This window comes from Oreochromis aureus, linkage group 18 (assembly GCF_013358895.1).
Source record: "Oreochromis aureus strain Israel breed Guangdong linkage group 18, ZZ_aureus, whole genome shotgun sequence".
Taxonomy (NCBI): Eukaryota; Metazoa; Chordata; class Actinopteri; order Cichliformes; family Cichlidae; genus Oreochromis; species Oreochromis aureus.
Window position 1 is genome coordinate 26,580,192 of NC_052959.1, and position 27,466 is coordinate 26,607,657.

Here is a 27,466-nt window from a genome sequence, read left to right on the forward strand (position 1 = left end):
TCTCCTGGATCACCTGTTGAGAGAAAAGAAGAGAAGACAAGCAAAAAACAAACAAAAACAAAGCAACATACTAAACACAACACCATCACGTTAATCTAGCTAAGTGTGAACAGCAGTAAATACTAAATATTGAATGTTGTTGTGCAGCACGCAGGACAGACAGCGCACAATGTGCTTTGAAGTAGCAGCTAAGAAAGGTGTAGTTTATGTCTACGAACAGTGAACACCCGTGTGCACACCTGTGTGGATCAGCACGCTTGTATACAAAAGGTTTCCCCATGTAACGGTCTGCTAGAGGGTGTGGAGGCCCATAGCCCCGTCCCCCAGGGCATGAAGCAGGCATGGAGGAGATTGAAGCAGGCATGGAGGAGAGTCCAAATGTTGAACGTCATATTGACGTCCAAGTTGGGTCATGGTTAGATGTTCAAATTGTGGACCTAGTTTGGACGTCGTATAGATGTCCACAAATGGTCATAGACCAACGGACACAATATTGGGTCGCTTTAGTTGTTTTTCTGTTTCGTTCAGCTTTTCTTTGCACACCGTTCGGCCACTTGAGCAGCAACCGTGTTTGACTCCTTAGGGCCTTAAACATTTTAATGTGTGTGTGTGTAAACCAGTAGTTAACTTTGTATTATGTTTATTTGATTAAGCATTGTTTAACTGTATCTTTTTTGTTAAGGATTGTTCTTTGGTTAAAGGATTTGTTATGTAAAGTTTAAGGTATTCTCTTCCTTTTTGTGTATAATCCTGCTGATTTTGTTCCCTTTGCATCCAGGCTGAGAGCTGAATGCAATGATGGGTCTTCTGTGTGTCTGTGTGTGGTGCTGGGTTCCCTCAGTCCTGAACCCCACTTCCCTTTGTGGTTGGATGTGTAGAGTTTAAAAAAAATTTTTTTTTCCCTAAAAATAGGCTAAAACTTTTGAAGGGGAGGACTCATGTCTCTCACCTCATCTTAATGCGCCTTACTGAAGCTTTTACTCATTTCCTTGGGTGACATTCCCAAAGTGGTGTTGTTGACAACTTTTGGCTGCCCAAACCATGGTGAGAATAGTGAGTGTTACAGGCAAAGCATTAAAACTATTTATTTACCCTTGTGATACATTAAGAAGCAGAAGAAGTTATTGAAGTAAAATGCAAATTTTTAGCCTACATCGACTAATTTGACAATTTCCTCAGTTCAGGGGTCAGACCCCCAAAAGTTTTGTTTTCAAGATGAAACCTTCTGTGATATTATTAACATAAGCAACAAGCATTTTATTTACAAAATGATACAGATTCCCTGTGTGGTATTTCAGAATTTTTAACGTTTGGAAACGCCCAAAATGTGTTAACCTGTGTAGTTATCGACCACTGGTATCTATAACTTCAACATTTTCTAAAACCGTATAAGTTATATGCGTAAGTGGAAAGCCTCTTCTCTATTTTCGCTTCTTAATCTTCTCCATAATGTGGACACTGATGACAGCAATCACCATGATGATCAGACCAACAGAGAACACGACTGTCTTCACCACACAGATGGAGATACCTGCAGACATGAGCAGAAATAATGAAACACACTAAATAAATTACATACAGTTGCTTTTGTCTGACTCAAGAAATGTTTTACATTTCGGAAACACAGGAAATTTATTTCTAAATGTATCCCAACTGTATTCAGCATTCCAGAGAAAAAGCGAGCCTTTATTGTGACTAAATTAGATTCCAAACAATATTCAAAACCAAAACTTCAGACAGGAAGCATGAGTAAGAAACTCACAGGCCTGACAGCAAACAACACAGAGTGCAGCAAGCGACACCATGACAAAGGACACAGGGAGGACTGAAGTGTATATACAGTTAGGTCCATATATATTTGGACACTGACACAATTTTTTTAACATGTTTATTGAAACATATTCTAATTAAAGTTATATAATGGACATGGACACAATGCGTAGACTCTCCTCCTTTAGCTCCTTAACATGTCCCACACTCTTTTTAAAGGGGCCAAACGTAATTGGACAATTGACTCGAAGGTCATTTCATGGGCAGGTGTGAGCAATTCCTTCATATGTTATTATCAATTAAGCAGATAAAAGGCCTGGAGTTGATCTAAGGTGTGGTGCTTTTGAAATTTTGCTGTGAACAGACAACATGCAGTCAAAGGAGCTCTCCATGCAGGTGAAACAACATCCTTAAGCTGCGAAAACAGAAAAATCCCATTTGAGAAACGGCTTTAAGATTAGGAGTTGCAAAATCTACAATTTGGTATACCTGAGAAAGAAAGAAAGCACTGATCAACTCAGCAATAAAGAGAAGAAAGGCCCACAAACAAACAGCAACTGAAAGCCTCTGCAGTAAAGACCTGGCAGAGCATAAAAAAGGAGAAAATCCAGATGGACATGGACATCATCAAAATCAAAATACTTCACGGTGTCATTTCCAGCAAAGTATTAGAAATTAACATATTAATTAACATTAATCTTGGGCTCCTGAAATGAATTCATTGTGAGGAGCTAAAGAATTTTAGTTCCTCACATTTTACAGTCTTTTTGTTCAACCCACTGAATTAAAGCTTAAAGTCTGCACTTCAACTACATCTGAGTTGTTTCATTTAAATTCATTGTGGTAATGTACAGAACCAATTTAGGTTGACCTAATTTAGTTGTGACCTGGTTGCTATAGTTACAAATGACTTATTTATTCAGTAAATAGGCACCGATAGAAGCATTAGAGATTGTGATTTTCTGAGCAGGTTTTGTTGTCATCCTTAAAAATCTAATGCTGTGGAGTGAAGGTACAGACAACACAGGAGGTCTGGCTTTTTCCTCCGACTTTATTGACCACCAAACATGAACTAAACACATTGCACGCAAAACCCAGCGAAACCCCTCACCTGGGTGTGAGTGGAGCCCTCTGGTGGGCCACCACAATGCAAGTTTTTGCCATCGACCTTACACTCTAGTATTCAGAATATTTTAGATTTTCTTATCAAAAGAAAGATAATAACTGTCAAATTTGGTGATGTACATATGGAATATTTCTCATGCCAACCAGAATTATTCTTCAAGCAGTCAACTACTACTAAGGTATTTAGCACAGGTTTTGAGATTGTAATTGAAATTGTATTCCAGGTCAATAGAAGCAGACACAAGCTTCAAAATTTCTGGTAACTTCTGAGTGGATGTGCTCATTATAAGACAGCTGATTGGTTACAACTGTCCCACCAAAGGGTCAAGACATGATTTTGCAGAATGTACAAATGAATGTGGTGTCTTTAAATCTTACCTGGTTTTTCCTTGCAATAAAGTTTAATGTCCTTCTTAGTCTGTTCCACGCTCACTTGGTTGCTGTGATTACAGATGATGAAGCTTTGCTGCAAATAGACAACGAGATTGGAAGAATAGGTTTTGGCTTTAAAGCTTCCTTTTTCTACCAGAGAGCAGTTTTGGGCATCACATGTGAAAATGCTGCTGATTTGAGAATCCACTGTGCTGCAGGTCACAATGAGGTTACAGGAGTCTGAACTGCCAGACACAGAGTCCACTGTCAGGTTAACTGGAGACACTGGATCTGAAGAGTAACAGGCATAGAGTTTTAAAACAAGTCTGTACTGTACCTTATCAACATTTCAAAAGGAAAATGAAAAACGAGACCTACCTTGGATTATGACCTTGTATTCAGCTACCATGTAGTCTTGTCCCCCAGACAAGACTGCAGTATAATCTCCACTGTCACTGTGTTGCACATTCTTTAATACCAAAGAGTAATTTTGTCCAAAGAGCTCAGCCCTTCCTGCATATTTGTCATACACTATTGGATCATTATTAAAACCATATTTAGCTACATTGTTAGTTTCATTAAATTTCCAGAACAAATCAGTTTTTTTGTCTAGTACAACAGATTTCTTTATATCCAGGTGTAAGTCCTTTCCATGGAGGAGAAACACATGTTGGAGCCCTAAAAGAAAAACAACAAACCTGATGTCAGAATCATCTTATTAACATGTAACTGGAAGTCTCTCAAATTAAATACAGTAATTTTTTTTAGTATTTTTATTATTGTTTTGTCAACAATTTTGTGTAATCTGTTTATATGTTTATAATTAAACACATTTATTAGTGTAAATATGTTTAATTGTTATTCAGCTGTAATAAAACACCCTTACACCAATCAGACATTTCTAAAATGAATATAGATTTGTGTGTAACTTGCCACACATCGTCCTTCAGTTACTGTTTGTTGAGATCATTTCCAACAATAAAATATGGACTTCACAGATTAACCTTCTTGTGAAAATCAGTTCCTATTAGAAGTTATGACTTCCACACAACTTTGGATGGTGCAGCTCTAATATCTAGAGTTGCCCAAATTCATTAAACTATCTCTGCTTCCCTCCATGACAGAAATAGGGAAGCTACAACCCCCCAAACCTGTACAGAATGTGTCTGCTCCCAGACCACGTCAAAGAACCAAACCACAAATCGGCCATGAAGGAGTCAACCATGAAAAATGAAATGAAGACTGAGATAAAGTAATAAAACACTTGAAATCCTTACTCTTAATATTTCAGACCCCAACTGTCTGCTTGAACATTACACAGTATTTCCTGTTTATCTATTTTTTAGTTTAAAAGCAAAGACTAACTTTGTCTAAATAACTCGACTGTCCTTCACATGTGTCAAACACGATTGCATCTTTATAATCATAGTTACCAACATTGTTAGTGGTAGTAAATGAAGTTTCTTTTTGTCTACTACAACAGATTTTTTTTATGTCCACATGTAGGTCTGTTCTGTTAAGTACAAACATGTTCTCAGACCCTATAAAGACGTAAAAATCATGTACTCACACGTTGTTTTATTTATTATATTTATATTGCTTTTTATTATCATTGGAAATTATTGGACAATTAGTTGTTTAAGATTTTACAGTTTTTCTCATGTGTTGTTGAAAGGTCAAAGTATGAAAAGGTGGCAGCAGTTACTCCTCATCTGTGTCTGAAATCAGCCTCAAACTGCAGTGTTCAATGCTTCTAAAGCTCTGTATTGAAAGCTTTGGTTGTGCTGGTTTTATTTTCTCTCAGAACCAGGAAACCTTCTAGCACACAAACTGAGTCACTGCAAGAAAGAGGAAGTGACTATTTTTAGATGAACAAACTTGTCAAACCTTATTCAGGCTGTCAAAGACACAGCTCTGATTAAACTGTGATGTACTTTGAGACATTAATCAAGTCTTTCACCCGCTGCAACACAATAACAGATACCTTTTGTAGTGAACACTATTATAAAAGAAAACATTGGCACTTTTCATCTTTGTCAGTTCTGTCCCTGTTGAATTAAGGAAGCAGTTGCTATATACTTCTACTGTATGTGTGCTAATAATTAGACATTTGTTTCCTACCTTCAGCCTCAGTGCAGGACAGCAACACAAGAATCACAAAGAAAATCATTCTAGAGTCTCGAAGTTTCTCTGAAATGCAACAACGTGGAAGTGTTTTATACCACTGACAGCAGAACAGGGTCAGCCCCTTCTAATAATTGCGTTGTTCCTCTAGACTTGACACAGACCAACAGTGCAAAAGTGAACTATCTTTGAGCTGTGCCAGTTGTCGAGAAATAACCTGAGATAACCATGGTTTCACAGTAACACTGCCTTTGAGCAGAAAGAGACAACAAACCAGAAACCATGACTCAGTCTGACCCGTATCAGGTGGCAAGAACAAACTTTTATTGATTGATTTTCCTGCAGATTTTGGGTCCACATTTTAAATGTTCTGTTTATGTCAGAGTCCCGTGCACTGCAGGTTACAGTGAGATCCCACGACTAAAGTTTAAAATGTGGACATTCCCTTCCCTTTGTAGAATAGTAGAGGTGGAAATCTGAGTATTAACTCATTTTATTGTAAATAACCTCTTACAGGTCAGTCCAGCCCTTGAAAATTAACAGACCATTGGGCATTCTGTTTAGGCCACTAAACTAAACCCAGTCATACGACAGGTGCACTGATCTAGAGAGGAGCTGTCATAATAGGTGTGGCTGATAGATACCGGACCTCCATGGCTACTAATGCTCAATTTTTACCAGAGTCAGTGGAGTAGTAAGTTGGGAGAGAGCGGTAGTTAGAACACCCATCAGGCTCTATCTAAGTTTTGCATTGTCTACTGGGTAAGACCCATCAGGGATAAGTGACTTTTTAAGCAGAGAGCCAATCCAGACTACCTGTATTGGGGTGCTGGTCCCTCAAAACTGACAAACATTAAAATAGCACAAAAACACTATTAATCTGTATATTTTCTGCTCGGCAATGTAGCCTGCCTCCAAAGTCATCCACTACCCTATGAGGGTGATATCAAAGAAGCGCATATTCCAAAGTCAAAAACCTGCTTAACCTCCCAAATGCTTTTTCCCTGAGATAAAAGCCTCAACAACATTTTTAACACCAGCAAAAAGTATTTTTATTCACAAAGTAGGCATTTGGTGGACTTTGTTAATGGGTAATAAAAATGAAAATGTATTATTGTTATTGGTCAGTGTCTTAACTTTCCCCATGAACTACAGAAAGGACAACAATATAAACATGATGATTGAAATTGTTTCAGAGTATCTGATTTTTAACGTTTAATATTGAAATTTAATCTGCTTTAATCAGCTGGAAAGCTGCAGTCGAGTGTGAGTTAATAAAGATGCTAAAAAGCGTTGTGTGTGGTCAGGTCCGCCATTTGTGCCACGAGCTGCATTTGGAGTGATACCAAAATCCTCTTTAGGCTGTAACATCCTTTAGGTTTTGCATGTTAAGCAAAAATGCTTGCACAAAAAAAAACAGATGTGTAATACAAGAAAAAGGAAGTTGCATCTTTTCACAGATCGAGAACAAGAAAGAGAAATAAAAGTAGCAGGACAAGAGAGAAGTTTGCTTTTGCCATACTTCAGTTTGCACCCCAGTTTCGTAACATATTCCAGTAGATCTGAATTTCAGCTGAATTCAGCTGTTAAAACAAAATTTACATGGTTTTGTGTTTTTTCCATAATTCTATTATAAAATAATGTCAAAATATGACTGTATTTCAACAAAAGCATTTGTAAAATTATTCTGCCTTAAAAGAGTCTTTATGATATAATGACTGTAGTTCGATATACAGACAGTATATAATAAAAAAGATAGTTTTAGTACATATGTGACTTTTGACTATTTCATCAAAAATAATTAGTAACTCTATCATAGATGGTTTGTGGAGTTCTTTTCAAGCAAGTTTGCATTGGCATCCAAATGTGTAAAATGAAAATGTTCACCACACAGATGATAGAGACTCACAACCTGCAACACAAAGAACAGGCAAAAAAAACCCCAAAAAACAAAGTAGACCCAAACTGTGACACTCACGAGTTTCTCATACAGAATATGAAAAGCAGTTACTGATGGTGTGCACCATATGGAAATGATTTAGTTTTCTTCTTTTACCCTAAAGCCTGTAATTTTGTTCATTGATTAACTACAGTAGTATATGAAAAACAGTAAAACCCACTTTCAAGTTATTAAAATGCACTGCTCAAACAGCTGCTTTAGTGTTAATTAAATTAACTGCAGGTGCACTAGAGAAGCAGAAATGATAGAACCAAAAGATAGCAATGGTTTTACAGGTGGAGGCCACTGACATTTTATCCCTCCTCATGTTTTCTGTATGTTTTGTCTTACCATTGTCACAGTAACTGACAGGGGATTTCTTTAAATCACCCTGCCGTTCTTTGTTCAGCTGAGACACCTGAGTTAGAAAACACACGAACACTGCAGATTTTCTTTAACTCACGAGGGCAGCCATGAAACGCAGGATCTGCGCCTCATGACTGTCTGTGTCCTTTATTTATACAAGATTGTACTGTGTGTGTGTGTGTGTGTGTGTGTGTGTTGTGTGTGTTACAAAGATAACAACGTCACTCAAAACAGCGGGTTTTTCCCCTTTTTTCTACATCTGTATGTTCTAGCAAAAGAGCTGAGGTTTCACTTCTCTACATCTAAATGTTCTTTAAAGCATCTATTTGCATAAGTTCATCACACAAGTTACTAGGTGAAAAGTCACATAGACATGTGCTTAATGATAAAATAAAAAGATACATTTCACATAGCTGATCACATTATACAATATCCTCTTTTGACAGTAACACTATCATCAATGCTGTCAGGCATGCACACGAGCATGTGGGAGCCATAGAAAGCACTGAGTACCGTTTTGAGTTGCTGCAATGAAATTTCAGCCAAATGGTTTAGCCTGTCCCATCATTTTTTCACTTTTGGGATGTCTCTGAATTTAGCCCTGTGTAGGTTGATAATTGTTATTTCCATCAAAAGATGTGTCATCCTTTTATGCCTAACACATTACACAGTCATCATCAGTAAAGTTATCCAGAATGATTTTCCCCCAGAATGAGCTGATGTGTTTCCGCATATTTACATTTTTGAGCATGTATTTTTAGTTTTTAATTCAGTCTTAAGTGTGAGAAGTGTCATGCTACTTTAATTATACACGGGTCCACTGTAATGATTCATAACCAACTCTTTATTCGGCCGTTCTTACTCGGTTCAAACATTCCATTTGTGTTCAAACCCACCAGTCTCGCCCTCTACCTGCCGTCATGCCTAACTACACTGACTGGCTCTGTTAACATCCTACTGTGCAATGCAATTACACCACATCTCCCCTTTCTAGAATCAATGGGTAAACTACCACTGACTCAACAGACCATAGAGGGTTATTCTGCCTCTGTGGCTGGAAGGTCTGTTCCTATTCTTACCTGTAAGAAATATTATATAACGAAAACCCTTAACTCTAATTAACCTGTTCAGTAAAACAAATTCTTACTAATCTATCTCGTCCCATATCCGGCATTTCCCAACTTCTGAACATATATATTTGAATATGACAAACTTTAGCTTTTACCTTTACCCCTTACTGTGCAAAGATTACTATGAAAGAGGGTTATTCTTATCTAAACCTGTTCTTTCATGTGACCAGTCAAAAGTCCAGTCTGGTTGGTCTCAGATCTTATTCTGGGTGTAGATGGAAGTTCTGGAGAAATTGTCTCTGGAATGTCCGTGAAGCACTGCTCCCTGGCTCCCACAGATTCTGGCTCCCCACTATCTCAGTTTGGTCTGGAGGTTATTTCATGAGAACAAGATGCCGACGGTTCCGCCTAGTTCTCCCATGAGGTCCCTCTATGAGATATTGTCGTGGTGTTGTTTGGCTGCCAATAACGGCGCCACTGGCTCTCTGGTCTGTGATCCACACTTCTTGTCCTGGACTGAGCCCCTCGTGGCTTTGTGCGCGATGACAAAGGTTGTATGACTGTGCCTCTTTAGTCCTCCTCTCCTCCCTCCTGGCAACAACCACACTATCAGGAAGTGCAGGGTCAAGCAGAGATGGCAGTGTTGGCACTGTGGTGGGAAGATGTCTCCCCATCAAGAGTTGGGCTGGACTGTAGCCATTCTTCAGTGGGGTGGCTGTGTAGTACAGTCAAGTGTAGATCAGGGCTTTCCTTAATAGGTTCTTGACAGTTATAACTGCTCGTTCGGCTTTGCCATTGCTTTGGGGATATTTTGGGCTGCTCATGATGTCTCAAAAACTGCCCTCAAAAACTGTGCCCCATTATGTGTAACCAGCTGCTCGGGGATCCCGTGACATGCAAAAATCCCTTTGAGATGATGGATTGGCCCTCTGCATCCTCTAACTTTGAAGGTGTGAATCTCCACAAATCTCGAGGTGTAATCCACAACAAGAAGGTAGGTTTTCTGCCCCGGACTAGCACGTCGTCCATGTGGCAAACCACCCCTTCCATGCCATCTGTAACCTCTGTGACCATCCTGTTCTGGAAATGCTCTGGTGCTGAAGCAATCCCGAAGGGCAGTCTCTTGAAGTAGTAATGCCTCCACTGTGTGATGAAAGTGGTGTATTTGGCTGAATTTTCCATCAGAGGTATTTGCCAGAACCCCATGTTACCATCCAGCTTGCTGAATATGCTGGCTCCAGCCAATCTGCCCAGTGCTTCCTCCACCGATGGCGGCATCATTTTCTCTTGACACACAGACTCATTAAGGTGTGTAAGGTCAACACTTATGCGCACGGCTTCTGTCTTCTTTGGTACCGCCACCATGCCTGAGCACCAATCAGTTGGCTCCTCACTTCTGCTGATCACCCTCAGTTGTTCCATATGAGCCAGCTCATGCTTAACCTTATCCATCAGAGGTAATGGGACCTTTAAGGTGTCTTTAAGGAAAAAGGCTGAGCTCCAGGTTTCAGTTGGATGCTGTACGGCTGACGTACTTCTCCGAGACCACTGCATAGCTTTGTATAGCAATTTTTGAGTGTCTCTATAGTTATGCTCTCCGGATGGGCCACAAGCTCCAGCTTGCTAATGTCATGTCTCCCCAGCAAAGCTATGCGCAGGTGTCTGATGACAAAGACATCCTCTAATATTTCTTTTTCTCCCTTCCTCAGTGCATGCTCGCTGATCCCAACGACATTCAAAAGACTCCTCCCAGGTCCCAGCAGAGGCTTGCTTGGTTTGTGGAGACTGGGAGAATGCTTACCTTGTACTGGTAACCATTACTGGTAAGCCTTCTGGTAAGCCTCAGTCCTGAACCCCACTTCCCTTTGTGGTTTGATATGTAGAGTTTTAATTTTTTTGTTTTTCTAATAATAAACGTAATCGTTTGAATTGTGGAATCACGTCTCTTATGTCATCTTAGTGTGCCTTACTGATGCTTTTACTCATTTCCTTGGGTGACATTACCAAGGTGGCGTTGTACTTTTGGCTCCCCAAAACATGGTGGGAATACTGAGTTTTACAGGCAAAGCACTAAAACTATTTAATTACCCTTGTCTCGCCACATTAAGAAGCTAAGTTACTGAAGTAAAATGAAAATTTTTAACCTACATTGACTAATTTGACAGTTTCTTCAGTTCAGGTGTTAAACCCCCAAAACTTTTTGTTTTCAAGATGAAATCTTCTGTAATGTTATTAACATGAGCAACAACCATTTTATTTACAAAGTGATACAGATTCCTTGTGTGATATTTGAGATTTTTTAACATGTTTGCTATACATGTCTTGTGGAGCATTTGTTATGTTTACATTCAACAGAAAATTAACTGAATTAAATGTGTAAACGTATGTACTTACAAAACATTTGCAACACCTAATTTTGTGCTGTATAACCAAAAACGTTATCTGCATAAAAATTAGCAAACCCCCAAAATGTGTTAACCTGTGTAGTTATCTACCACTGGTATCTATAACTTCAACATTTTCTAAAACCGTATAAGTTATGTGTGTGTAAGTGGAAAGCCTCTTCTTTATTTTCGCTTCTTAATCTTTTCCATAATGTGGACACTGATGACAGCAATCACCATGATGATCAGACCAACAGAGAACACGACTGTCTTCACCACACAGATGGAGATACCTGCAGACATGAGCAGAAATAATGAAACACACTAAACAAATTGGAACTACAGTTTCTTTTGTCTGACTCAAGAAATGTTTTACATTTCGGAAACACAGGAAATTTATTTCTAAATGTATCCCAACTGTATTCAGCATTCCAGAGAAAAAGCGAGCCTTTATTTTGACTAAATTAGATTCCAAACAATATTCAAAACCAAAACTTCAGACAGGCAGCATCACTAGGAAACTCACAGGACTGACAGCAAACAACACGGAGTGCAGCAAGCGACACCAATGACAAAGAACACAGGAAGGACTGAGGTTTATATACAGTTAGGTCCATATATATTTGGACACTAATACATACACATATTCCAATTGTAGTTATATAATGGACATGGACACAATTTGTAGACTCAGGTTTCATGAAGGGTTTAGGAGTTTTAGCTCCTTAACATGTCCCACACTCTTTTTAAAGGGACCAAACATAATTGGACAATTGACTTGAAGGCTATTTCATGGGCAGGTGTGAGCAATTCCTTCGTATATCAATGAAGCAGATAAAAGGCCTGGAGTTGATCTAAGGCAGGGGTCCCCAATCCCAGTCCACGAGGGCCGGTGTCCCTGCAGGTTTTAGGTGTGTCCTTGATCCACCACAGCTGATTTAAATGGATAAATTACCATCTCAACATGTCTTGAAGATCTCCAGAGGCCTGGTAATGAACTAATCACGTGATTCAGGTGTGTTGACCCAGGGTGAGATCTAAAACCTGCAGGGACACCGGCCCTCGTGGACTGGGATTGGGGACCTTAGATTCTAAGGTGTGGTGCTTGTGTTTGGAAGATTTTGCTGTGAACAGACAGCATGCAGTCAAAGGAGCTCCCCATGCAGGTGAAACAACATCCTTAAGCTGCAAAAACAGAACAAAAAAAGGCTTTAAGATTAGGAGTGGCAAAATCTACAATTTGGTTCATCCTGAGAAAGAACGAAAGAAAGCACTAGTCAACTCAGCAATACAAAATGACCTGGATGTCCACGGAAGACAACAGTGGTGGCTGATTACAGAATCATTTTCACAGCCAACAAAGTGAACAACAAACTCCAAGAGGTAGGAGTATCTACGTCTGCCATAAAGACAAGAAGGGCCCACAAACAAACAGCAACTGAACGCCTCTGCAGTAAAGACCTGGCAGAGCAACAAAAGGAGAAAACCCAGCATCTGATGATGTCCATGAGTTCAAGACTTTGGGGTGTCATTGCCAGCAAAGTATTAGAAATTACTAAAAAGAACTAAAGAACTAGAACTAAAAATTTTTTAGTTCCTCACAATGAGGATTGCTCACATGGACGTCAATCACTTTCTGGCAGACGATCACTTTTTAGCACAACACCTGGAGCTAAGAGGGCAAAACAATCTCATGAGTGCTGCTGTTTGACTGAGGAAGAACAAAGTAGTCGTGGTAAGCCAATCACATGACCACTTCAAGATGACAAAGCAACAAGGTGATATATACCAGTTTTTAAATTGTGTTGATAGGCCACGTAAAACCAGAGTCATGATAAACAATATATACGCGGCGTTTTTTCCTCAATAGTTTCGTAATGTTTACTGCCTAAGGACAGCGCTAGCAAGCACTCTCTACTTATGACCAAAAACTAAAAAAACAAAAAACAGCCCTTTCGTGTTGGTGGAAAAATGTACAATGTCAACCAATCAAAAAAATGATGTGGCAACATGACATTCGGTGGTTTAGGAAGAGGGGAAAATTTTAGGAGTGATGGTGAGAGTGAGAGAGAGAGGGAGAGAGAGAGCAGAAGATAGAGAGATAGCGAGTTTTGAGATGTGGGAGATTTGTGACGTTTAGCATGTTTGTAGTGTGCAGTTAATGTCTTGTCTTGTGTAGTTAGAGTGTCGTGTTGTGGATAGTTTGGTGTTGTGTGTCAGAACAATGAGGCGACTGCTGTCTCCAGGTAGAAAACAGGAGGAGTGATACACCTGCTGCTGTCAGACCTGCAGGTATCAGGCTTGCGATGTTCACAAATAATTTGTGTGGCATCTTATTGAATGCAGAACACCTGATTCACAATTCAAGTATTTGGACTGGATTGTGGATGCTTTTTCCCACAATCCAAAGACATGTAGTCAGACATGGGGACAACATGCAAACATCACACAGCAAGTCCTTTAAAAATCTGGTTATTTCAGTTTTTCATTCATTATGACCTTTATTCTCACCTGTCTCTGTTTCACAGTAAGATTTGAGCACCTTCATGGTTTGATTCCAGCTCACTTGGTTGCTGTGATTACAGAAAATGGTGTCTTGCTGCAGGTAAACACTTAAAGAGGAAAATTTTTTTGTGGCCTTCAAATCCTTTTCTCCTGCATGAGAGCAGATTTTACCATCACATCTAAAACTACTGCTGATGTTAAAGTCCACTGTGCTGCAGGTCACAGTCAGGTTACAGGAGTCTGAGGTCTTGGACACAGACTCCACTGTCAGGTTGGCAGGAGTCACTGGATCTGGGGAACAACAGGTGTGGAAGTATTTAAAACAGGTCTATAACGTATCAACATTTCAAAATAATAATGTAAAACGAAACCTACCTTGAACTATGACCTTGTATTCAGCCACAGTCTGGTCTCGTTCCCCAACCATAACTGCTTTATAATCTCCACTGTCACTGTGTTGTACTTTCTTTAATTTCAAAGAGTAATTTGGTCCAAACAACTCAGCCCTTCCTGCATATTTGTTAAACACTACTGGATCATTATTAAAAACACATTTAGCTATATTGTTACTGGAATTACTTTTCCAGAACAAATCTGTCTGTTCGCCAAGTTTAACAGGTTTCTCTGTATCCAAGTGTAAGTCCTTTCCATGCAGCACAAACACATGTTGGAGACCTAAAAGAAAAGAAAAAAAAAAAATATCAGTCATGAACATCCAGCTCCAATTATGTTAAATCAAACACAAATGCAACACAAAAAGGACCTGACACACATGGTGTTGCAGTGTTGTGAATGTTTTGTTTTTTTGTTATATTTTTTTTCACCACAGCTTTTCACCTGCCTTGTCCTGCTCTGCACACCTCACAAAGCACTTTGATGAGGTCCTGGTAACCTACTCACACAGGGGGAGGCATGATTGGACGATGGAGACCATCTTTGTTGGTCAACCTCCCCTGACACCACCTGCTGCTCCTCCCTATTGTTTGATTATTTTCATTATTGTGTAGTCACAGCTAACTGCTTGTGTTTGTAGCATCCACCAAACAATAATCAGTTTCACATTTCAGATAAAGCTGTTGTGGAAAACCTGAACTTGTTATGAGATACAGCTTCCATCTCACTTCGCACAGCCCACCTCTCATATCTTGAGATATGAGCAAATATATGACACCAATCTAGTCTTACTACTAAATTAACAGCTGTGAAAGAGTTCCAGCAATCTTTCACTCTAGTTTATACGTCAACCAAAGGTCAGTTGCATTCTTGGCCTCCCACACACTCAAAAAAACATGTTTGTCATTTTTTTGTCCACCTGCACCTTTCAACTTCCTGATTCTCTGATTTAATGCTCAGTGAGATAAAATTATTATAGTGAGTAACTGGTTTTTTTTTTTTAATTATTGTTGATGTTGTAAGTGTTGTCACCAAATTTAACCAAAAATCATCAATGAAGGAATCAACCATGAAAAATGAAAAGAAGACTGAGATGAAGTTACACAACATTTGAAAGCATTAATCTTAACCTTTCAGACCCAAACTGTCTGTTTCTAGTCTGTAACTCCTCCTATCCTTCAACACTGTCAAACACTATTGCATCTTGATAATAACTGTTTTTTGGTAGTAAATTAAGTTTCTATTTCTCTACTACAACTGATGGCAGATGTAAGTTAATTCCATGAAGTACAAGCACATTTTCAGACCCTATAAAGACCTGAAGAGAGACGTAAGACATAAAGTCTTCTACTCACACCTCATTTGTTTTTATTATTTTTATAGTGTTTTTTTTTTATTATGATTGGAAATTAATGGGGAATTAGTTGCTTTAAAATGAATTATTAAACAGCTCTAATACCTCTTTTATAGCAGGGTGAGATTTTACACAGTTCACAGTGTTTTTAAGAGGTCAAAATATGAAAAGGTGGCAGCAGTTGCTCCTCATCTGTGCCTGAAATCAGCCTTTAACTCTGATGTTGTTTTGAACTTTTCAAATAAATGTATCTTATATTCTTTGCTTTAATTAGCAAACATATAACTCATATAACAGGACAGTGCTTAATAATTCTCAAGATTCTCCATTTACACTACTTCTCTTTTAATAATTCAATAGCACATCTTCACCCAGGACAGAGAACTATTTTGAAAAACATTATCTGAGACACAATGACATTTCTTCCACAGTGTTTTTTCCCTCCCCTCCCACCAAAACCAAAATTGGCTTGTTAGGACACACTGGTTTACACGGGAACATAAGCTCATTGTTTGTGCTTCGGATGTGTTGGTTTTATTTTCTTTCAGAACCAGGAAACAGAGTCACTGCAAGAAAGAGGAAGTGACTATTTTTAGATTGACTAACTTGTCAGAGCTTATTCAGCCTGTCAAAGACACAGCTCTAATTAAACTCTTGACTAATGTAGTTCGAGACATTAATCAAGTCTTTTACCTGCTGCAAAAAATGAAAGATACTTTTTGTAGTGAACACTATTATAAAAGAAAACATTTGCACTTTTCATCTTTGTCGGTTCTGTCCCTGTTGAATTAAAGAAGCAGTTGTTATATACTGCTACTATATGTGTGCTAATATTTAGACATTTTTTTCCTACCTTCAGCCTCAGTGCAGGACAGCAACACAAGAATCACAAAGAAAATCATTCTAGAGTCTCGAGGTTTCTCTGAAATGCAACAACGTGGAAGTGTTTTACACCACTGACAGCAGAACAGAGTCAGCCCCTTCTCACAGCTGCGTTCTTCCTCTACACAGACCAACAGTGCAAAAGTGAACTATCTTTGAGCTGTGCTAGTTTTAGCTCTGAGATAACCATGGTTTCACAGTAACACTGCCTTTGAGCAGAAAGAGATGGCAAAACAGAAGCCATGACTCAGTCTGACAGTATCAGCCTGCATGAACAAACTTTTATTGATTTCTTCCTGCAGATTTTTGGGGTCATGTGTGAGAGTTAGTGAGCTAATGTGCGAGTCCCGTGCACTGCAAGTCACGGTGCGATTACAGGAGTTTTTAAAGACAGAGTCCAATCAGGCCGATCAAAGCAGAAGATGTAATATGATGATCTGATTGCATTTAGGCTGCAGGAATTAACTTCATGAAATATCAGATGTCTGTGGGTTTTTCATTGATAATGTAAAATTCTGGATTTAGTTCTTGCTGGAATTATCCTGTACACTAGTTATGAACATCCCCAAAATCCCCCCTAACCAAACATAAATGAGAAAAGTTTATATATTAACAGCTGAAAATAAAATTTCTAAACCTATGATCTCCCTGCAGCCCACATCACAAGTCACTCACTGCCCTCTTCTGGTTACACTGAAGAAAGTTCAGGGTTCAGAGCTGTTAACACTACATTGTGGAAAAGAAACACAGTGATACATGATTGTTGGGTTTTTCTCTATATCTATTATTATAGGATATACTGTACAATATAAAGCACCTTGAGGCGAGTTTTGTTGTGATTTGGTGCTATATAAATAAAATTGAATTGAATTGAATTGAATTGAAAATCAGAAACACACTCCAGCCGATCCAAGAGAGAAGAAAGTTGTATTTAAAAAAAAACTTAAAAAACACAATTTTCTTTAAAAAGTGATACATAACCTTTATTTTTTATAAATTATTCAGCACTTTTATCACAAATGTCTTTTTTGACCCATTTTGACGTGACCATGTTTATATGTACTATGTATGCACTTTAATTAATTTTACATTTAGTATAAAATTATCAAGTGATGAGTGAATATTAGTAAATTCTAGTCTGTAAAACTGTAAAACTTTGTTATAAAACACTTGCAAAGTCTTATTTTCAAAATTTCTAAATCATATTTATGATATTTTTGTATGAACAACACTCAGAGCATATATTGCTTTTATACAGCATATGCAACAAATTACAAACAACGAAACAGGATACAAGTGGTTAGAGAAGAAGTTTAAAAAAACTTTTATGAAACTTTAAGTTTTTTATAGAAGGCTGAACTATATGTACAGTGTAATTGATGCAGTACTTATTTTTGCCTCTCAAATTTCTCTGTGATGTGGACACTGATGACAGCAAACACCATGATTATCAGACCCACAGAGAAAACAACCGTCTTTACCAAACAGACAGATATACCATCAGAGAGACTCCCAGAACCTGCAACACAAAGAAAAGGTAAAACAAACAGATTAAACTCTGAGTCAATCAGCTGTAAAGAACAATTAATTTTTCTAACAGAATTTGACTAGTAGTGATTGTTTTGTCTAAATTTTATAGACCGACAATGTGCAAAGCAGGTATACAAATAACTTAATTTGCTTGTTTTACTCTTAAACTAGTAGTCAGAAACAATAAAATAGCATCCAGAAAAATATTTATTCTCGTTCTGTGAAGTTACAATTCACTCTTTGGTGTGAGAAGGTCGTGTCAATTATTAATTTCTTTAAATGAAAGAAGTGTTATTTTAAGAAAAAAATCAAAATGATCATCATCAACATCATCATCAAAAACTTAAAATCTTTGACCTCCTTTATTTCTTCGTTCCCTAACTTGACTTTAAAATCATCAGATGAACTTTGTTTCCTAATAGAAAAACACATAGAAACAGTTTTTAAAAAGTTCAGTACAAGATGATTTTGTTCCAGCCATTTTGGACATCATTTAGATGTACCGTTAAGGTGTCTGCTGCTTCGCCAAGTGACTTAGCTGGTACGTGTATAACTCCATCGTCTGCAGTTGGTAGTTAGCTTTAGGCCCTATAAACTCCACTGTCTGCCTCTTGAAGATTCTTCAGTTTCACAGTGATTTCTCACAGAAAACTCAACCCTTCCAGAGTATTCATCAGTGACTGTTGGTTCTCTACCAAGTGAAAATGTTATTAAAATATTGTCAACCTTAAATGTCCATTGAAAAATAAACAAATATTTTGGAATTTCATCTTCCTTCACATCAGTACATCTTTTCCCTTCTGTACAAACACAAAAGTCACTGCACTGCACCCTGGAAAGAACAGAAGTCACATAATAGAATATCACTGAAATATATTTTCAAGCATTATTGATCATTTTGTAAATTTGCGCATAAGAAATGACGCAAACCCATCCACACTAATATCACAATTATCACAGTTTTCACTTAGAGTGATATTTTTAAAAGCAATTTAGGATTTTTTTTTTTTTTAAATCCTAAACTGCTTTCTGGTTATTTAGACATAACATTTCTTACCTGGTGTCTCGGTGCAGAACAACAGTGTCAGTATGATAAAGGAAGGCAATGTACAGTCTCTGGCTTTCATAGCTCCAATGTACAACATGAAATGTTTTACACCAACAACAGCAGCAGAGTGTTAAACCTGGAGCACTGTCACGTTTGTCCTATTGAAACCGCACATTCTTTCATTGCAAATGTGAACACATGAATCTACTTCATTGCCCTTTTTACACTTATTTAAATATGTTGATAAAGTCTGAAAATAAAGTTAAACCTTTTCCAAAAAAAAGGTTTTGAATGCATATGTACATGAAAAGTTAATAAACAAAGCAAATTTCATTTTTGTGAGCTTTCTGAATACCATTTTTAGCTCACTGTAATTTCAGTAAAAACAAATTACTTTCTTTTAGTTCTGTGTCCAGCTTTTTAGATTTCTCTGAATGTTGCTCGTGGTTTGCCCCTTTTGAAAATGTGGAATGTGGACAAAAAATGTGGACATTCCCTTTCAGTAAACGTAGAAACAGTAAAGGTAGAAATCTGAGTATTAATCCATTTTATTGTAAATAGCTCTAATAGGTTAGGTCTTATAGGGCTTACTGTTTAGGCCACTAAACTAAACCCAGTCATATGACAAATGCACTGATATAGAGAGGGGCTGCCATAATAGGCCAGTTCAAACTGGGCGAGTCCCCTCACCCACCATGCTCTATTTCAACTTTGCATTGCTTACTGGGTAAGACCCGTAGGATCAGAGATTAAGATTTTTTAAACACAGGGCCGATCCGGTCTTCCTGTATTGGGGTGCTGGTCCCACAAGATCAACAAACATTAAAATAACACAAAAACACAGGTCATCCACTGCCCTCTGCTGGTGATATCAAAAACACATGTAGAATAGAATAGAATAGAATAGAATAGCGCTTTATTGCCATTGTACACATACAACTAAATTAAGGGGCTGCACACCAACTGTGCCGGAATAAAATAAAAATATTAGACCGCAGGAATAAATAGCAAACAGAAGAAATGTCTACAATCAAGACTGATATACCAAACATTCAAAAGTCAAAAACCTGCTTAGCCTCCCAGACACTTTTTCCTAAGATGAAATCCTAAAAAACACATCAGCAAGTTCTATTTATACATTAAGCATTTGGTGGACTTCATTGACAGCTAATCATACACGCCCTGTGAAGCTCTTGTAAAGGTACATGAATAGTTTTATGCATAGATGTGCGTCCTTTTTTCTTTCTTTAGTTTTGCTTCTGAAGTTTCTCGATGAGGTGAACACTGATGACAGCAGACACCATGATGATCAGACCAACAGAGAACACGACTGTCTTCACCATACAGAAGGAGACACCGTCAGAGAAACTCTCAGAACCTGAAACACAAAGCAAAAGCAGACTTTGACTTTACAGCACATTGGGAAAGGATAAAACCAGTAATACTTCTCACTGGATGTGGATACCATTTGATTCAAAATGTAATTGTCATTATATATGTTTTACAGTCTGTAATAGTAGAAAACAGGAGGAGTGATACACCTGCTGCTGTCAGACCTGCAGGCATCAGGCTGTGATGTTCTAGTGGACAGAAATCACTTTTTTTTTTTTTTTTTGGAGTGGCACAAATAATTTGTGTGGCATCTTATTGAATGCAGAACACCTGATTCACAATTCAAGTATTGAAGTCCCTTCCTACATTCAAGTATTTGGACTGGATTGTGGATGCTTTCTCCCACAATCCAAAGATATGTAGTCAGACATGGGGACAACATGCAAACATCACACAGCAAGTCCTTTGAAAATGTGGTTATTTCAGCTTTTCATTCATTATTATGACCTTAATTCTCACCTGTCTCTGTTTCACAGTAAGATTTGAGCACCTTCATGGTCTGATTCCAGCTCACTTTGTTGCTGTGATTACAGAAAATGGTGTCTTGCTGCAGGTAAACACTTAAAGAGGAACATTTTTTTGTGGCCTTCAAATCCTTTTCTCCTGCATGAGAGCAGATTTTACCATCACATCTAAAACTACTGCTGATGTTAAAGTCCACTGTGCTGCAGGTCACAGTCAGGTTACAGGAATCTGAGCTGTTGGACACAGACTCCACTGTCAGTTGGGCAGGAGTCACTGAATCTGGGGAACAACACGTGTGTAAGTATTAAAAACAGGTCTATGATGTGTGAACATTTCAAAATAATAATGAAAAACGAAACCTACCTTGAACTATGACCTTGCATTCAGCTACCCTTTGCTCTAGTTCACTGACCACAACTGCAGTATAATCTCCACTGTCACTGTGTTGTACTTTCTTTAATTTCAAAGAGTAATTTGGTCCAAACACCTCAGCCCTTCCTGCATATTTCTTATACACGACTGGATCATTATTAAAAACACATTTAGCTATATTGTTACTGGAATTAAATCTCCAGAACAAATCTGTGTGTTCGTCAAGTTTAACAGGTTTCTCTGTATCCAAGTGTAAGTCCTTTCCATGCAGCACAAACACATGTTGGAGACCTAAAAGAAAAGGAAAAACAAAAAATATCAGTCATGAACATCCAGCTCCAATTATGTTAAATCAAACACAAATGCAACACAAAAAGGACCTGACACACATGGTGTTGCAGTGTTGTGAAGGTTTTGTTTTGTTTTTGTATTATATATTTTTTTCACCACAGCTTTTCACCTGCCTTCTGCTGCTCTGCACACTTCACAAAGCACTTTGGGCAGGTCCTGGTAACCTACTCGCACAGGGGGAGGCATGAGTGGACGATGGAGACCATCTTTGTTGGTCAACCTCCCCTGACACCACCTGCTGCTCCTCCCTATTGTTTGATTATTTTCATTATTGTTTAGTCACAGCTAACTGCTTGCGTTTGTAGCATCCACCAAACAATAATCAGTTTCACATTTCAGATAAAGCTGTTGTGGAAAACCTGAACTTATTATGAGATACAGCTTCCATCTCACTTCGGACAGCCCACCTCTCATATCTTGAGATATGACCAAATATATGACACCAATCTAGTCTTACTACTAAAATAACAGCTGCGAAAGAGTTCCAGCAATCTTTCATTCTAGTTTATATGTTAACCAAAGGTCAGGACATGGTTAAGATTACTTTGAAAGTTGCATTCTTGGCCTCCCACACACTTAAAAAACATATATGTCATTTTTTTGTCCACCCGCACCTTTCAACTTCCTGATTCTCTGATTTAGTGCTCAGTGAGATAAAATTATTATAGTGGGTAACTGTTTTTTTTATTAGTGTTGATGTTGTAAGTGTTGTCACCAAATTTAACCAAAAATCATAAATGAAGGAATCAACCATGAAAAATGAAAAGAAGACTGAGATGAAGTTATACAACATTTGAAAACTTTAATCTCAGCCTTCCAGACCCAAACTGTCTGTTTCTAGTCTGTAACTCCTCCTATCCTTCACCACTGTCAAACACTACTGCATCTTGATAATAACTGTTTTTGGTAGTAAATTAAGTTTCTATTTCACTACTACAACAGATGTTGATGTAAGTTAATTCCATGAAGTACAAGCACATTTTCAGACCCTATAAAGACCTGAAGAGAGACGTAAGACGTAAAGTCTTCTACTCACACGTTGTTTGTTTGTTTTTTTAACATTTATTTATTGGTTTTAACCAGTTTTACATGGTGCACCATGAGCATTAAAAAATAATAATAATAATGATAATAATAAAGTAAAAAAAAAGTAAAATTAAAAAAAACAAGACCACAACAACAACAGAAACAACATAGTAATAGAAACAAAAACAAAACAAACCATAGCAAAAGGGAAGGACAGATATACAAATCAAGTTAGAGTTTCAGGCTGTTAAGTCCACAGTGTATACGTTGCAGTTCTCCAGAAAGTTGTAGAATTTTGACCATATAGCCCAAAACTTGTCCAGTTTATTTCTTAATGCATAAGTTGAGCATGCAGTCCATTGAGCCATTGAGATAGTCCACATATTTTTTGATTTTTCCAACACATAGCAATACAGCGCTTGGCTTCCAAAAGTCCAATCGTTAACAGAGGTCTATTGTTTGCAGCAGGTACAAAATTATTCGGGTATATATTTAAAATACATATTTTAGGATGAAGTGGAATCACATCACCAATAATTTGACTCAACAGATTTATTACCTTTTCCCAAAAGATTTTCACATGTGGACAATCCCATATACAGTGAAATAAAGTGCCCCTGTCCACTCCACACTTAATACAGGTGTCTGGGATGTTTGAATTAAAATAATGCATTTTTGACGGAGTAAGATATTGTCTTGTTAACCATTTATATTGAAGTAGTCGAGATTGCACATTAATTGTCTGACTCTGGGCCAAGGAGCATGATTCATACCACTCATCATCAGATATATCCGTTTGCAAATCATTCCTCCAAGCCTCTAAAATAGACTGTGTTGATTCTTTGGAATTTTCCATAAATAATTTGTACAATGCAGAAACTTGGCCTCTCCCATTTAGATGCTTTATAACTGTGTTCTCTAGAGAGGAGTAGGTGGGGATTTCTAAGCTGTTACCTTGTGTGGTCAAGATAAAATTTCTTACTTGAAGAAATTTAAAAAAAAATGTTTGACAGGAATAGAAAAAGTACTTCTAAGTTGTTCAAAAGACATAAGCGTATTATTCCTAAATATATCAGACACTTTTCTTATACCTTGATCAAACCAAAATTTGAAACCTGCATCAGCCCTACCAGGAAGAAAGTTGTTATTTCCAAATATCGGGGTAAACCTAGACAGTTGTATCATTTCGCCCAAGTAGTTATGTATTTCAAACGAGCTCATTATAGTGTTTTTTAAAAAGGGGTTCTTAGTTTGCTTATTTAGTGTCTTCCTGTCGGCTGAGTAAAGATATAAGTTAGGGGGAATTTTGATTTCTGTAGACTCCATAGAAACCCACACTGGAATTTGCTCATTAACAAAATAAAGCATTGCCGCTCTGATTTGAGCAGCCCAGAAGTACCACTTTAAATTTGGAAGTTGTAAACCCCCTCTTTCATAAGGAAGGTATAATAATGAGATTCTGAGTCTTGGTCTTCTGTTATTCCAAATAAAGTTTCGGAATAGTTTTTGCAAATCTAAGAAGAAAGAGTTTGGTGGAGAGAGAGGTATTGATTGAAAAAGGTAAAGATATTTTGGCAAAATGGACATTTTTAGTATATTAATACGACCAATTAAAGATATAGGTAGTTTCATCCATCTGTTTAGAAGTGTAGTAACTTACGTCGTTAAGGAATTATAATTGGATGCCAGAATATTTTCAATTGAGTGAGTTAATTTCACACCCAGATAAGTAAACCCATGTTCAGATAGCAGAAAGGGAGTATTGATTGGAGGATTTTGTCGTTCATTTTTATTCAAAAATAATATTTCGGATTTATCAAAATTTATTTTATACCCCGAAAATGTACTAAATGTGTTAATGAGACTTAATATGGATGGTATTGATTTGTTTAAATTAGTGCAGAACAGGATCACATCATCTGCATATAGGGCAATACGGTGGTCAACATTGCCTACTTTGATTCCTGATATGTTTTTATGATTCCGGATTGCCATTGCAAGAGGCTCAATTGCCAAAGTGAACAAGAGAGGCGACAAGGGGCACCCTTGTCTAGTTCCACGATATAATCTGAATGGTGCGGAAAAAAGACCATTAGTTAAAATCTCTGCTTGGGGGTTGGAGTATATCAATTGAATCCATTTAAAAAATCTATTTCCAATACCAAACTTTTTCAAAACTTCAAATAAGAATGGCCATTCGATCCTGTCGAAGGCTTTTTCCGCATCCATTGAGATTAACGCATTGTCTCTGGTCTCTTTTTTCTCATAAATGATATTCATGACCCTCCGTATATTGTGAAACCTCTGCCTCCCCTGGATAAAGCCATTCTGGTCTAAATGAATCATTTTAGGCAAAAGTGTCTCTAATCTCATAGCTAATAGTTTGCAAAGTATCTTGTAATCATAATTCAACAATGAAATTGTTTGTTTTAATTATTTTCATAGTGTTTTTTTTTTATTATGATTGGAAATTAATGGGGAATTAGTTGCTTTAAAATGAATTAATAAGCAGCTCTAATACCTCTTTTATAACAGGGTAAGATTTTACACAGTTCACAGTGTTGTTAAGTCAAAATATGAAAAGTTGTTTGCAGTTGCTCCTCATCTGTGCCTGAAATCAGCTTTTAACTGTGATGTTGTTTTGAACTTTTCAAATAAATGTATCTTATAACCTTTGCTTTAAATAGCAAACATATAACTCATATAACAGGATAGTTCTTAATAATTCTCAAAATTCTTCATTTACACTACTTCTCTTTTAATAATTCAATAGCACATCTTCACCCAGGACAGAGAACTATTTTAAAAACATTATCTGAGACACAATGAGATTTCTTCCACAGTGTTTTCTTACTCCCCTCTCACCAAAAACAAAATTGGCCTGTTAGGACACACTGGTTTACATGGGCACATAACCTTCTTGGATGTGCTTTGGATGTGTTGGTTTTATTTCCTTTCAGAACCAGGAAACAGAGTCACTGCAAGAAAGAGGAAGTGACTATTTTTAGATGGACTAACTTGTCAGAGCTTATTCAGCCTGTCAAAGACACAGCTCTAATTAAACTCTTGACTAATGTAGTTCGAGACATTAACCAAGTCTTTTACCTGCTGCAAAAAATGAAAGATACTTTTTGTAGTGAACTCTATTATAAAAGAAAACGTTTGAATTTTTCATTGTTGTCAGTTCTGTCCCTGTTGAATTAAAGAAGCAGTTGCTATATACTGCTACTATATGTGTGCTAATATTTAGACATTTTTTTCCTACCTTCAGCCTCAGTGCAGGACAGCAACACAAGAATCACAAAGAAAATCATTCTAGAGTCTCGAGGTTTCTCTGAAATGCAACAACGTGGAAGTGTTTTACACCACTGACAGCAGAACAGAGTCAGCCCCTTCTCACAGCTGCGTTCTTCCTCTACACAGACCAACAGTGCAAAAGTGAACTATCTGTGAGCTGTGCTAGTTTTAGCTCTGAGATAACCCTAGTTTTACAGTAACACTGCGTTTGAGCAGAAAGAGACGACAAAACAGAAGCCGTGACTCAGTCTGACAGTATCAGCCTGCAGAAACACTTTTATTGATTTCTCCCTGCAGATTTTTGGGGTCATGTGTGAGAGTTAGTCAGCTAATGTGCGAGTCTCATGCACTGCAAGTCACGATGAGATTACAGGAGTTTTTAAAGACAGAGTCCAATCAGGCCGATCAAAGCAGAAGATGTAATATAATGATCTGAATGCATTTAGGCTGCAGGAATTAACTTCATGAAATATCAGATGTCTGTGGGTTTTTCATTGATAATGTAAAATTCTGGATTCAGATTTTGCTGGATTTATCCTGTACAGTAGTTATGAACATTCCAAAAATCCCCCAACCAAACATAAATGAGAAAAGTTTATATATTAACAGTTGAAAATAAAATTTCTAAACCTACGATCTCCCTGCAGCCCACATCACAAGTTACTCACTGCTCTCTTCTGGTCACATTGAAGAAAGTTCAGGGTTCAGAGATGTTAATCCTGCATTGTGGGAAAGAAATCAGAAACACACTCCAGCCGATCCAAGAGAGAAGAAGAAACTTGTATTTAAGAAAAAAACTTAAAAAACACAATTTTTTTTTACAAAGTGATAGATAGTCTTTATTTGTTATACCTTGTTAGGGGGCAGGGATAGCTCAGGGGTTTGATTCCCCTGAACAGCTACCTTGAAGTACCCCTGAGCAAGGTACCGTCCCTACACACTGCGCCCAATGGCAGCCCACTGCTTCACTGAGTGAATGGGTTAAATGCAGAGAGGTATTTCCCCACAGGGATCAATAAAGTGTACCTTACTATTGTTCAGCACTTTTATGACGAATTTCTTTACTGACCCATGTTAACGTGACCATATTTATATGTACTATGTTTGCACTTTAATTAATTTTTCATTTAGTATAAAATTCTCACGGAATGAGTGAATATAAGTAAATTCTTGTCTGTAAAACTGTAAAACTTTATCATAAAACACTTGCAAAGTCTTGTTTTCAAAATTTCTAAATCATATTTATGATATTTTTGTAACATAGGGAATGAACAACACTCAGAGCATATATATTCGTCTTGTAATCGGAAGGTTGCCGGTTCGAGCCCCGGCTCGGACAGTCTCGGTCGTTGTGTCCTTGGCCAAGACACTTCACCTACCGCCTCCTGGTGTTGGCCAGAGGGGCCGATGGCGCGATATGGCAGCCTCGCTTCTGTCAGTCTGCCCCAGGGCAGCTGTGGCTACAACTGTAGCTTGCCTCCACCAGTGTGTGAATGTGAGAGTGAATGAATAGTGGAATTGTAAAGTGCTTTGAGGGTCTCGAAAAGCGCTATATAAATGCAATCCATTATTATTATATGGGTTTTATACAGCATATGCAACAAATTACAAACAACGAAACAGGATACCAGTGGTTAGAAAAGAAGTTTTTTTTAAAACTTTTATTAAACTTTTAGTTTTTTTATAAAAGGCTGAACTATA

At 37.7% G+C, this 27,466-nt stretch overlaps 3 protein-coding genes across 4 annotated transcripts; all 3 read right to left on the reverse strand.

The window, feature by feature from the left end:
• Positions 1 to 258: 258 nt before the first annotated feature.
• On the reverse strand, positions 259 to 5,502 carry LOC116332076. Of its 2 annotated transcripts, none has more exons than XM_039602659.1 (4): positions 5,389 to 5,502; positions 3,646 to 3,945; positions 3,274 to 3,558; positions 259 to 1,531 (listed from the first exon to the last, which is right to left on the reverse strand). In XM_039602659.1, exons 1-4 carry the CDS (start codon positions 5,435 to 5,437, stop codon positions 1,422 to 1,424), a joined length of 744 nt encoding a protein of 247 aa, XP_039458593.1. In that variant the 5' UTR covers positions 5,438 to 5,502; the 3' UTR covers positions 259 to 1,421. The 2 variants fall into 2 exon arrangements, with proteins under 2 accessions (XP_039458593.1, XP_039458594.1); XM_039602660.1 differs by lacking the exon at positions 259 to 1,531 and adding an exon at positions 2,124 to 2,185.
• A 5,493-nt stretch (positions 5,503 to 10,995) lies between these two features.
• On the reverse strand, positions 10,996 to 16,405 carry LOC116332093. Its single transcript, XM_039602640.1, has 4 exons — positions 16,256 to 16,405; positions 14,031 to 14,330; positions 13,662 to 13,946; positions 10,996 to 11,443 (listed from the first exon to the last, which is right to left on the reverse strand). The coding sequence occupies exons 1-4, from the start codon at positions 16,302 to 16,304 to the stop codon at positions 11,334 to 11,336; spliced, it is 744 nt and encodes a 247-aa protein (XP_039458574.1). The 5' UTR covers positions 16,305 to 16,405; the 3' UTR covers positions 10,996 to 11,333.
• A 3,374-nt stretch (positions 16,406 to 19,779) lies between these two features.
• LOC120434480 lies at positions 19,780 to 25,901 on the reverse strand. Its single transcript, XM_039602633.1, has 4 exons — positions 25,734 to 25,901; positions 21,083 to 21,382; positions 20,714 to 20,998; positions 19,780 to 20,240 (listed from the first exon to the last, which is right to left on the reverse strand). The coding sequence occupies exons 1-4, from the start codon at positions 25,780 to 25,782 to the stop codon at positions 20,110 to 20,112; spliced, it is 765 nt and encodes a 254-aa protein (XP_039458567.1). The 5' UTR covers positions 25,783 to 25,901; the 3' UTR covers positions 19,780 to 20,109.
• Positions 25,902 to 27,466: the final 1,565 nt, after the last annotated feature.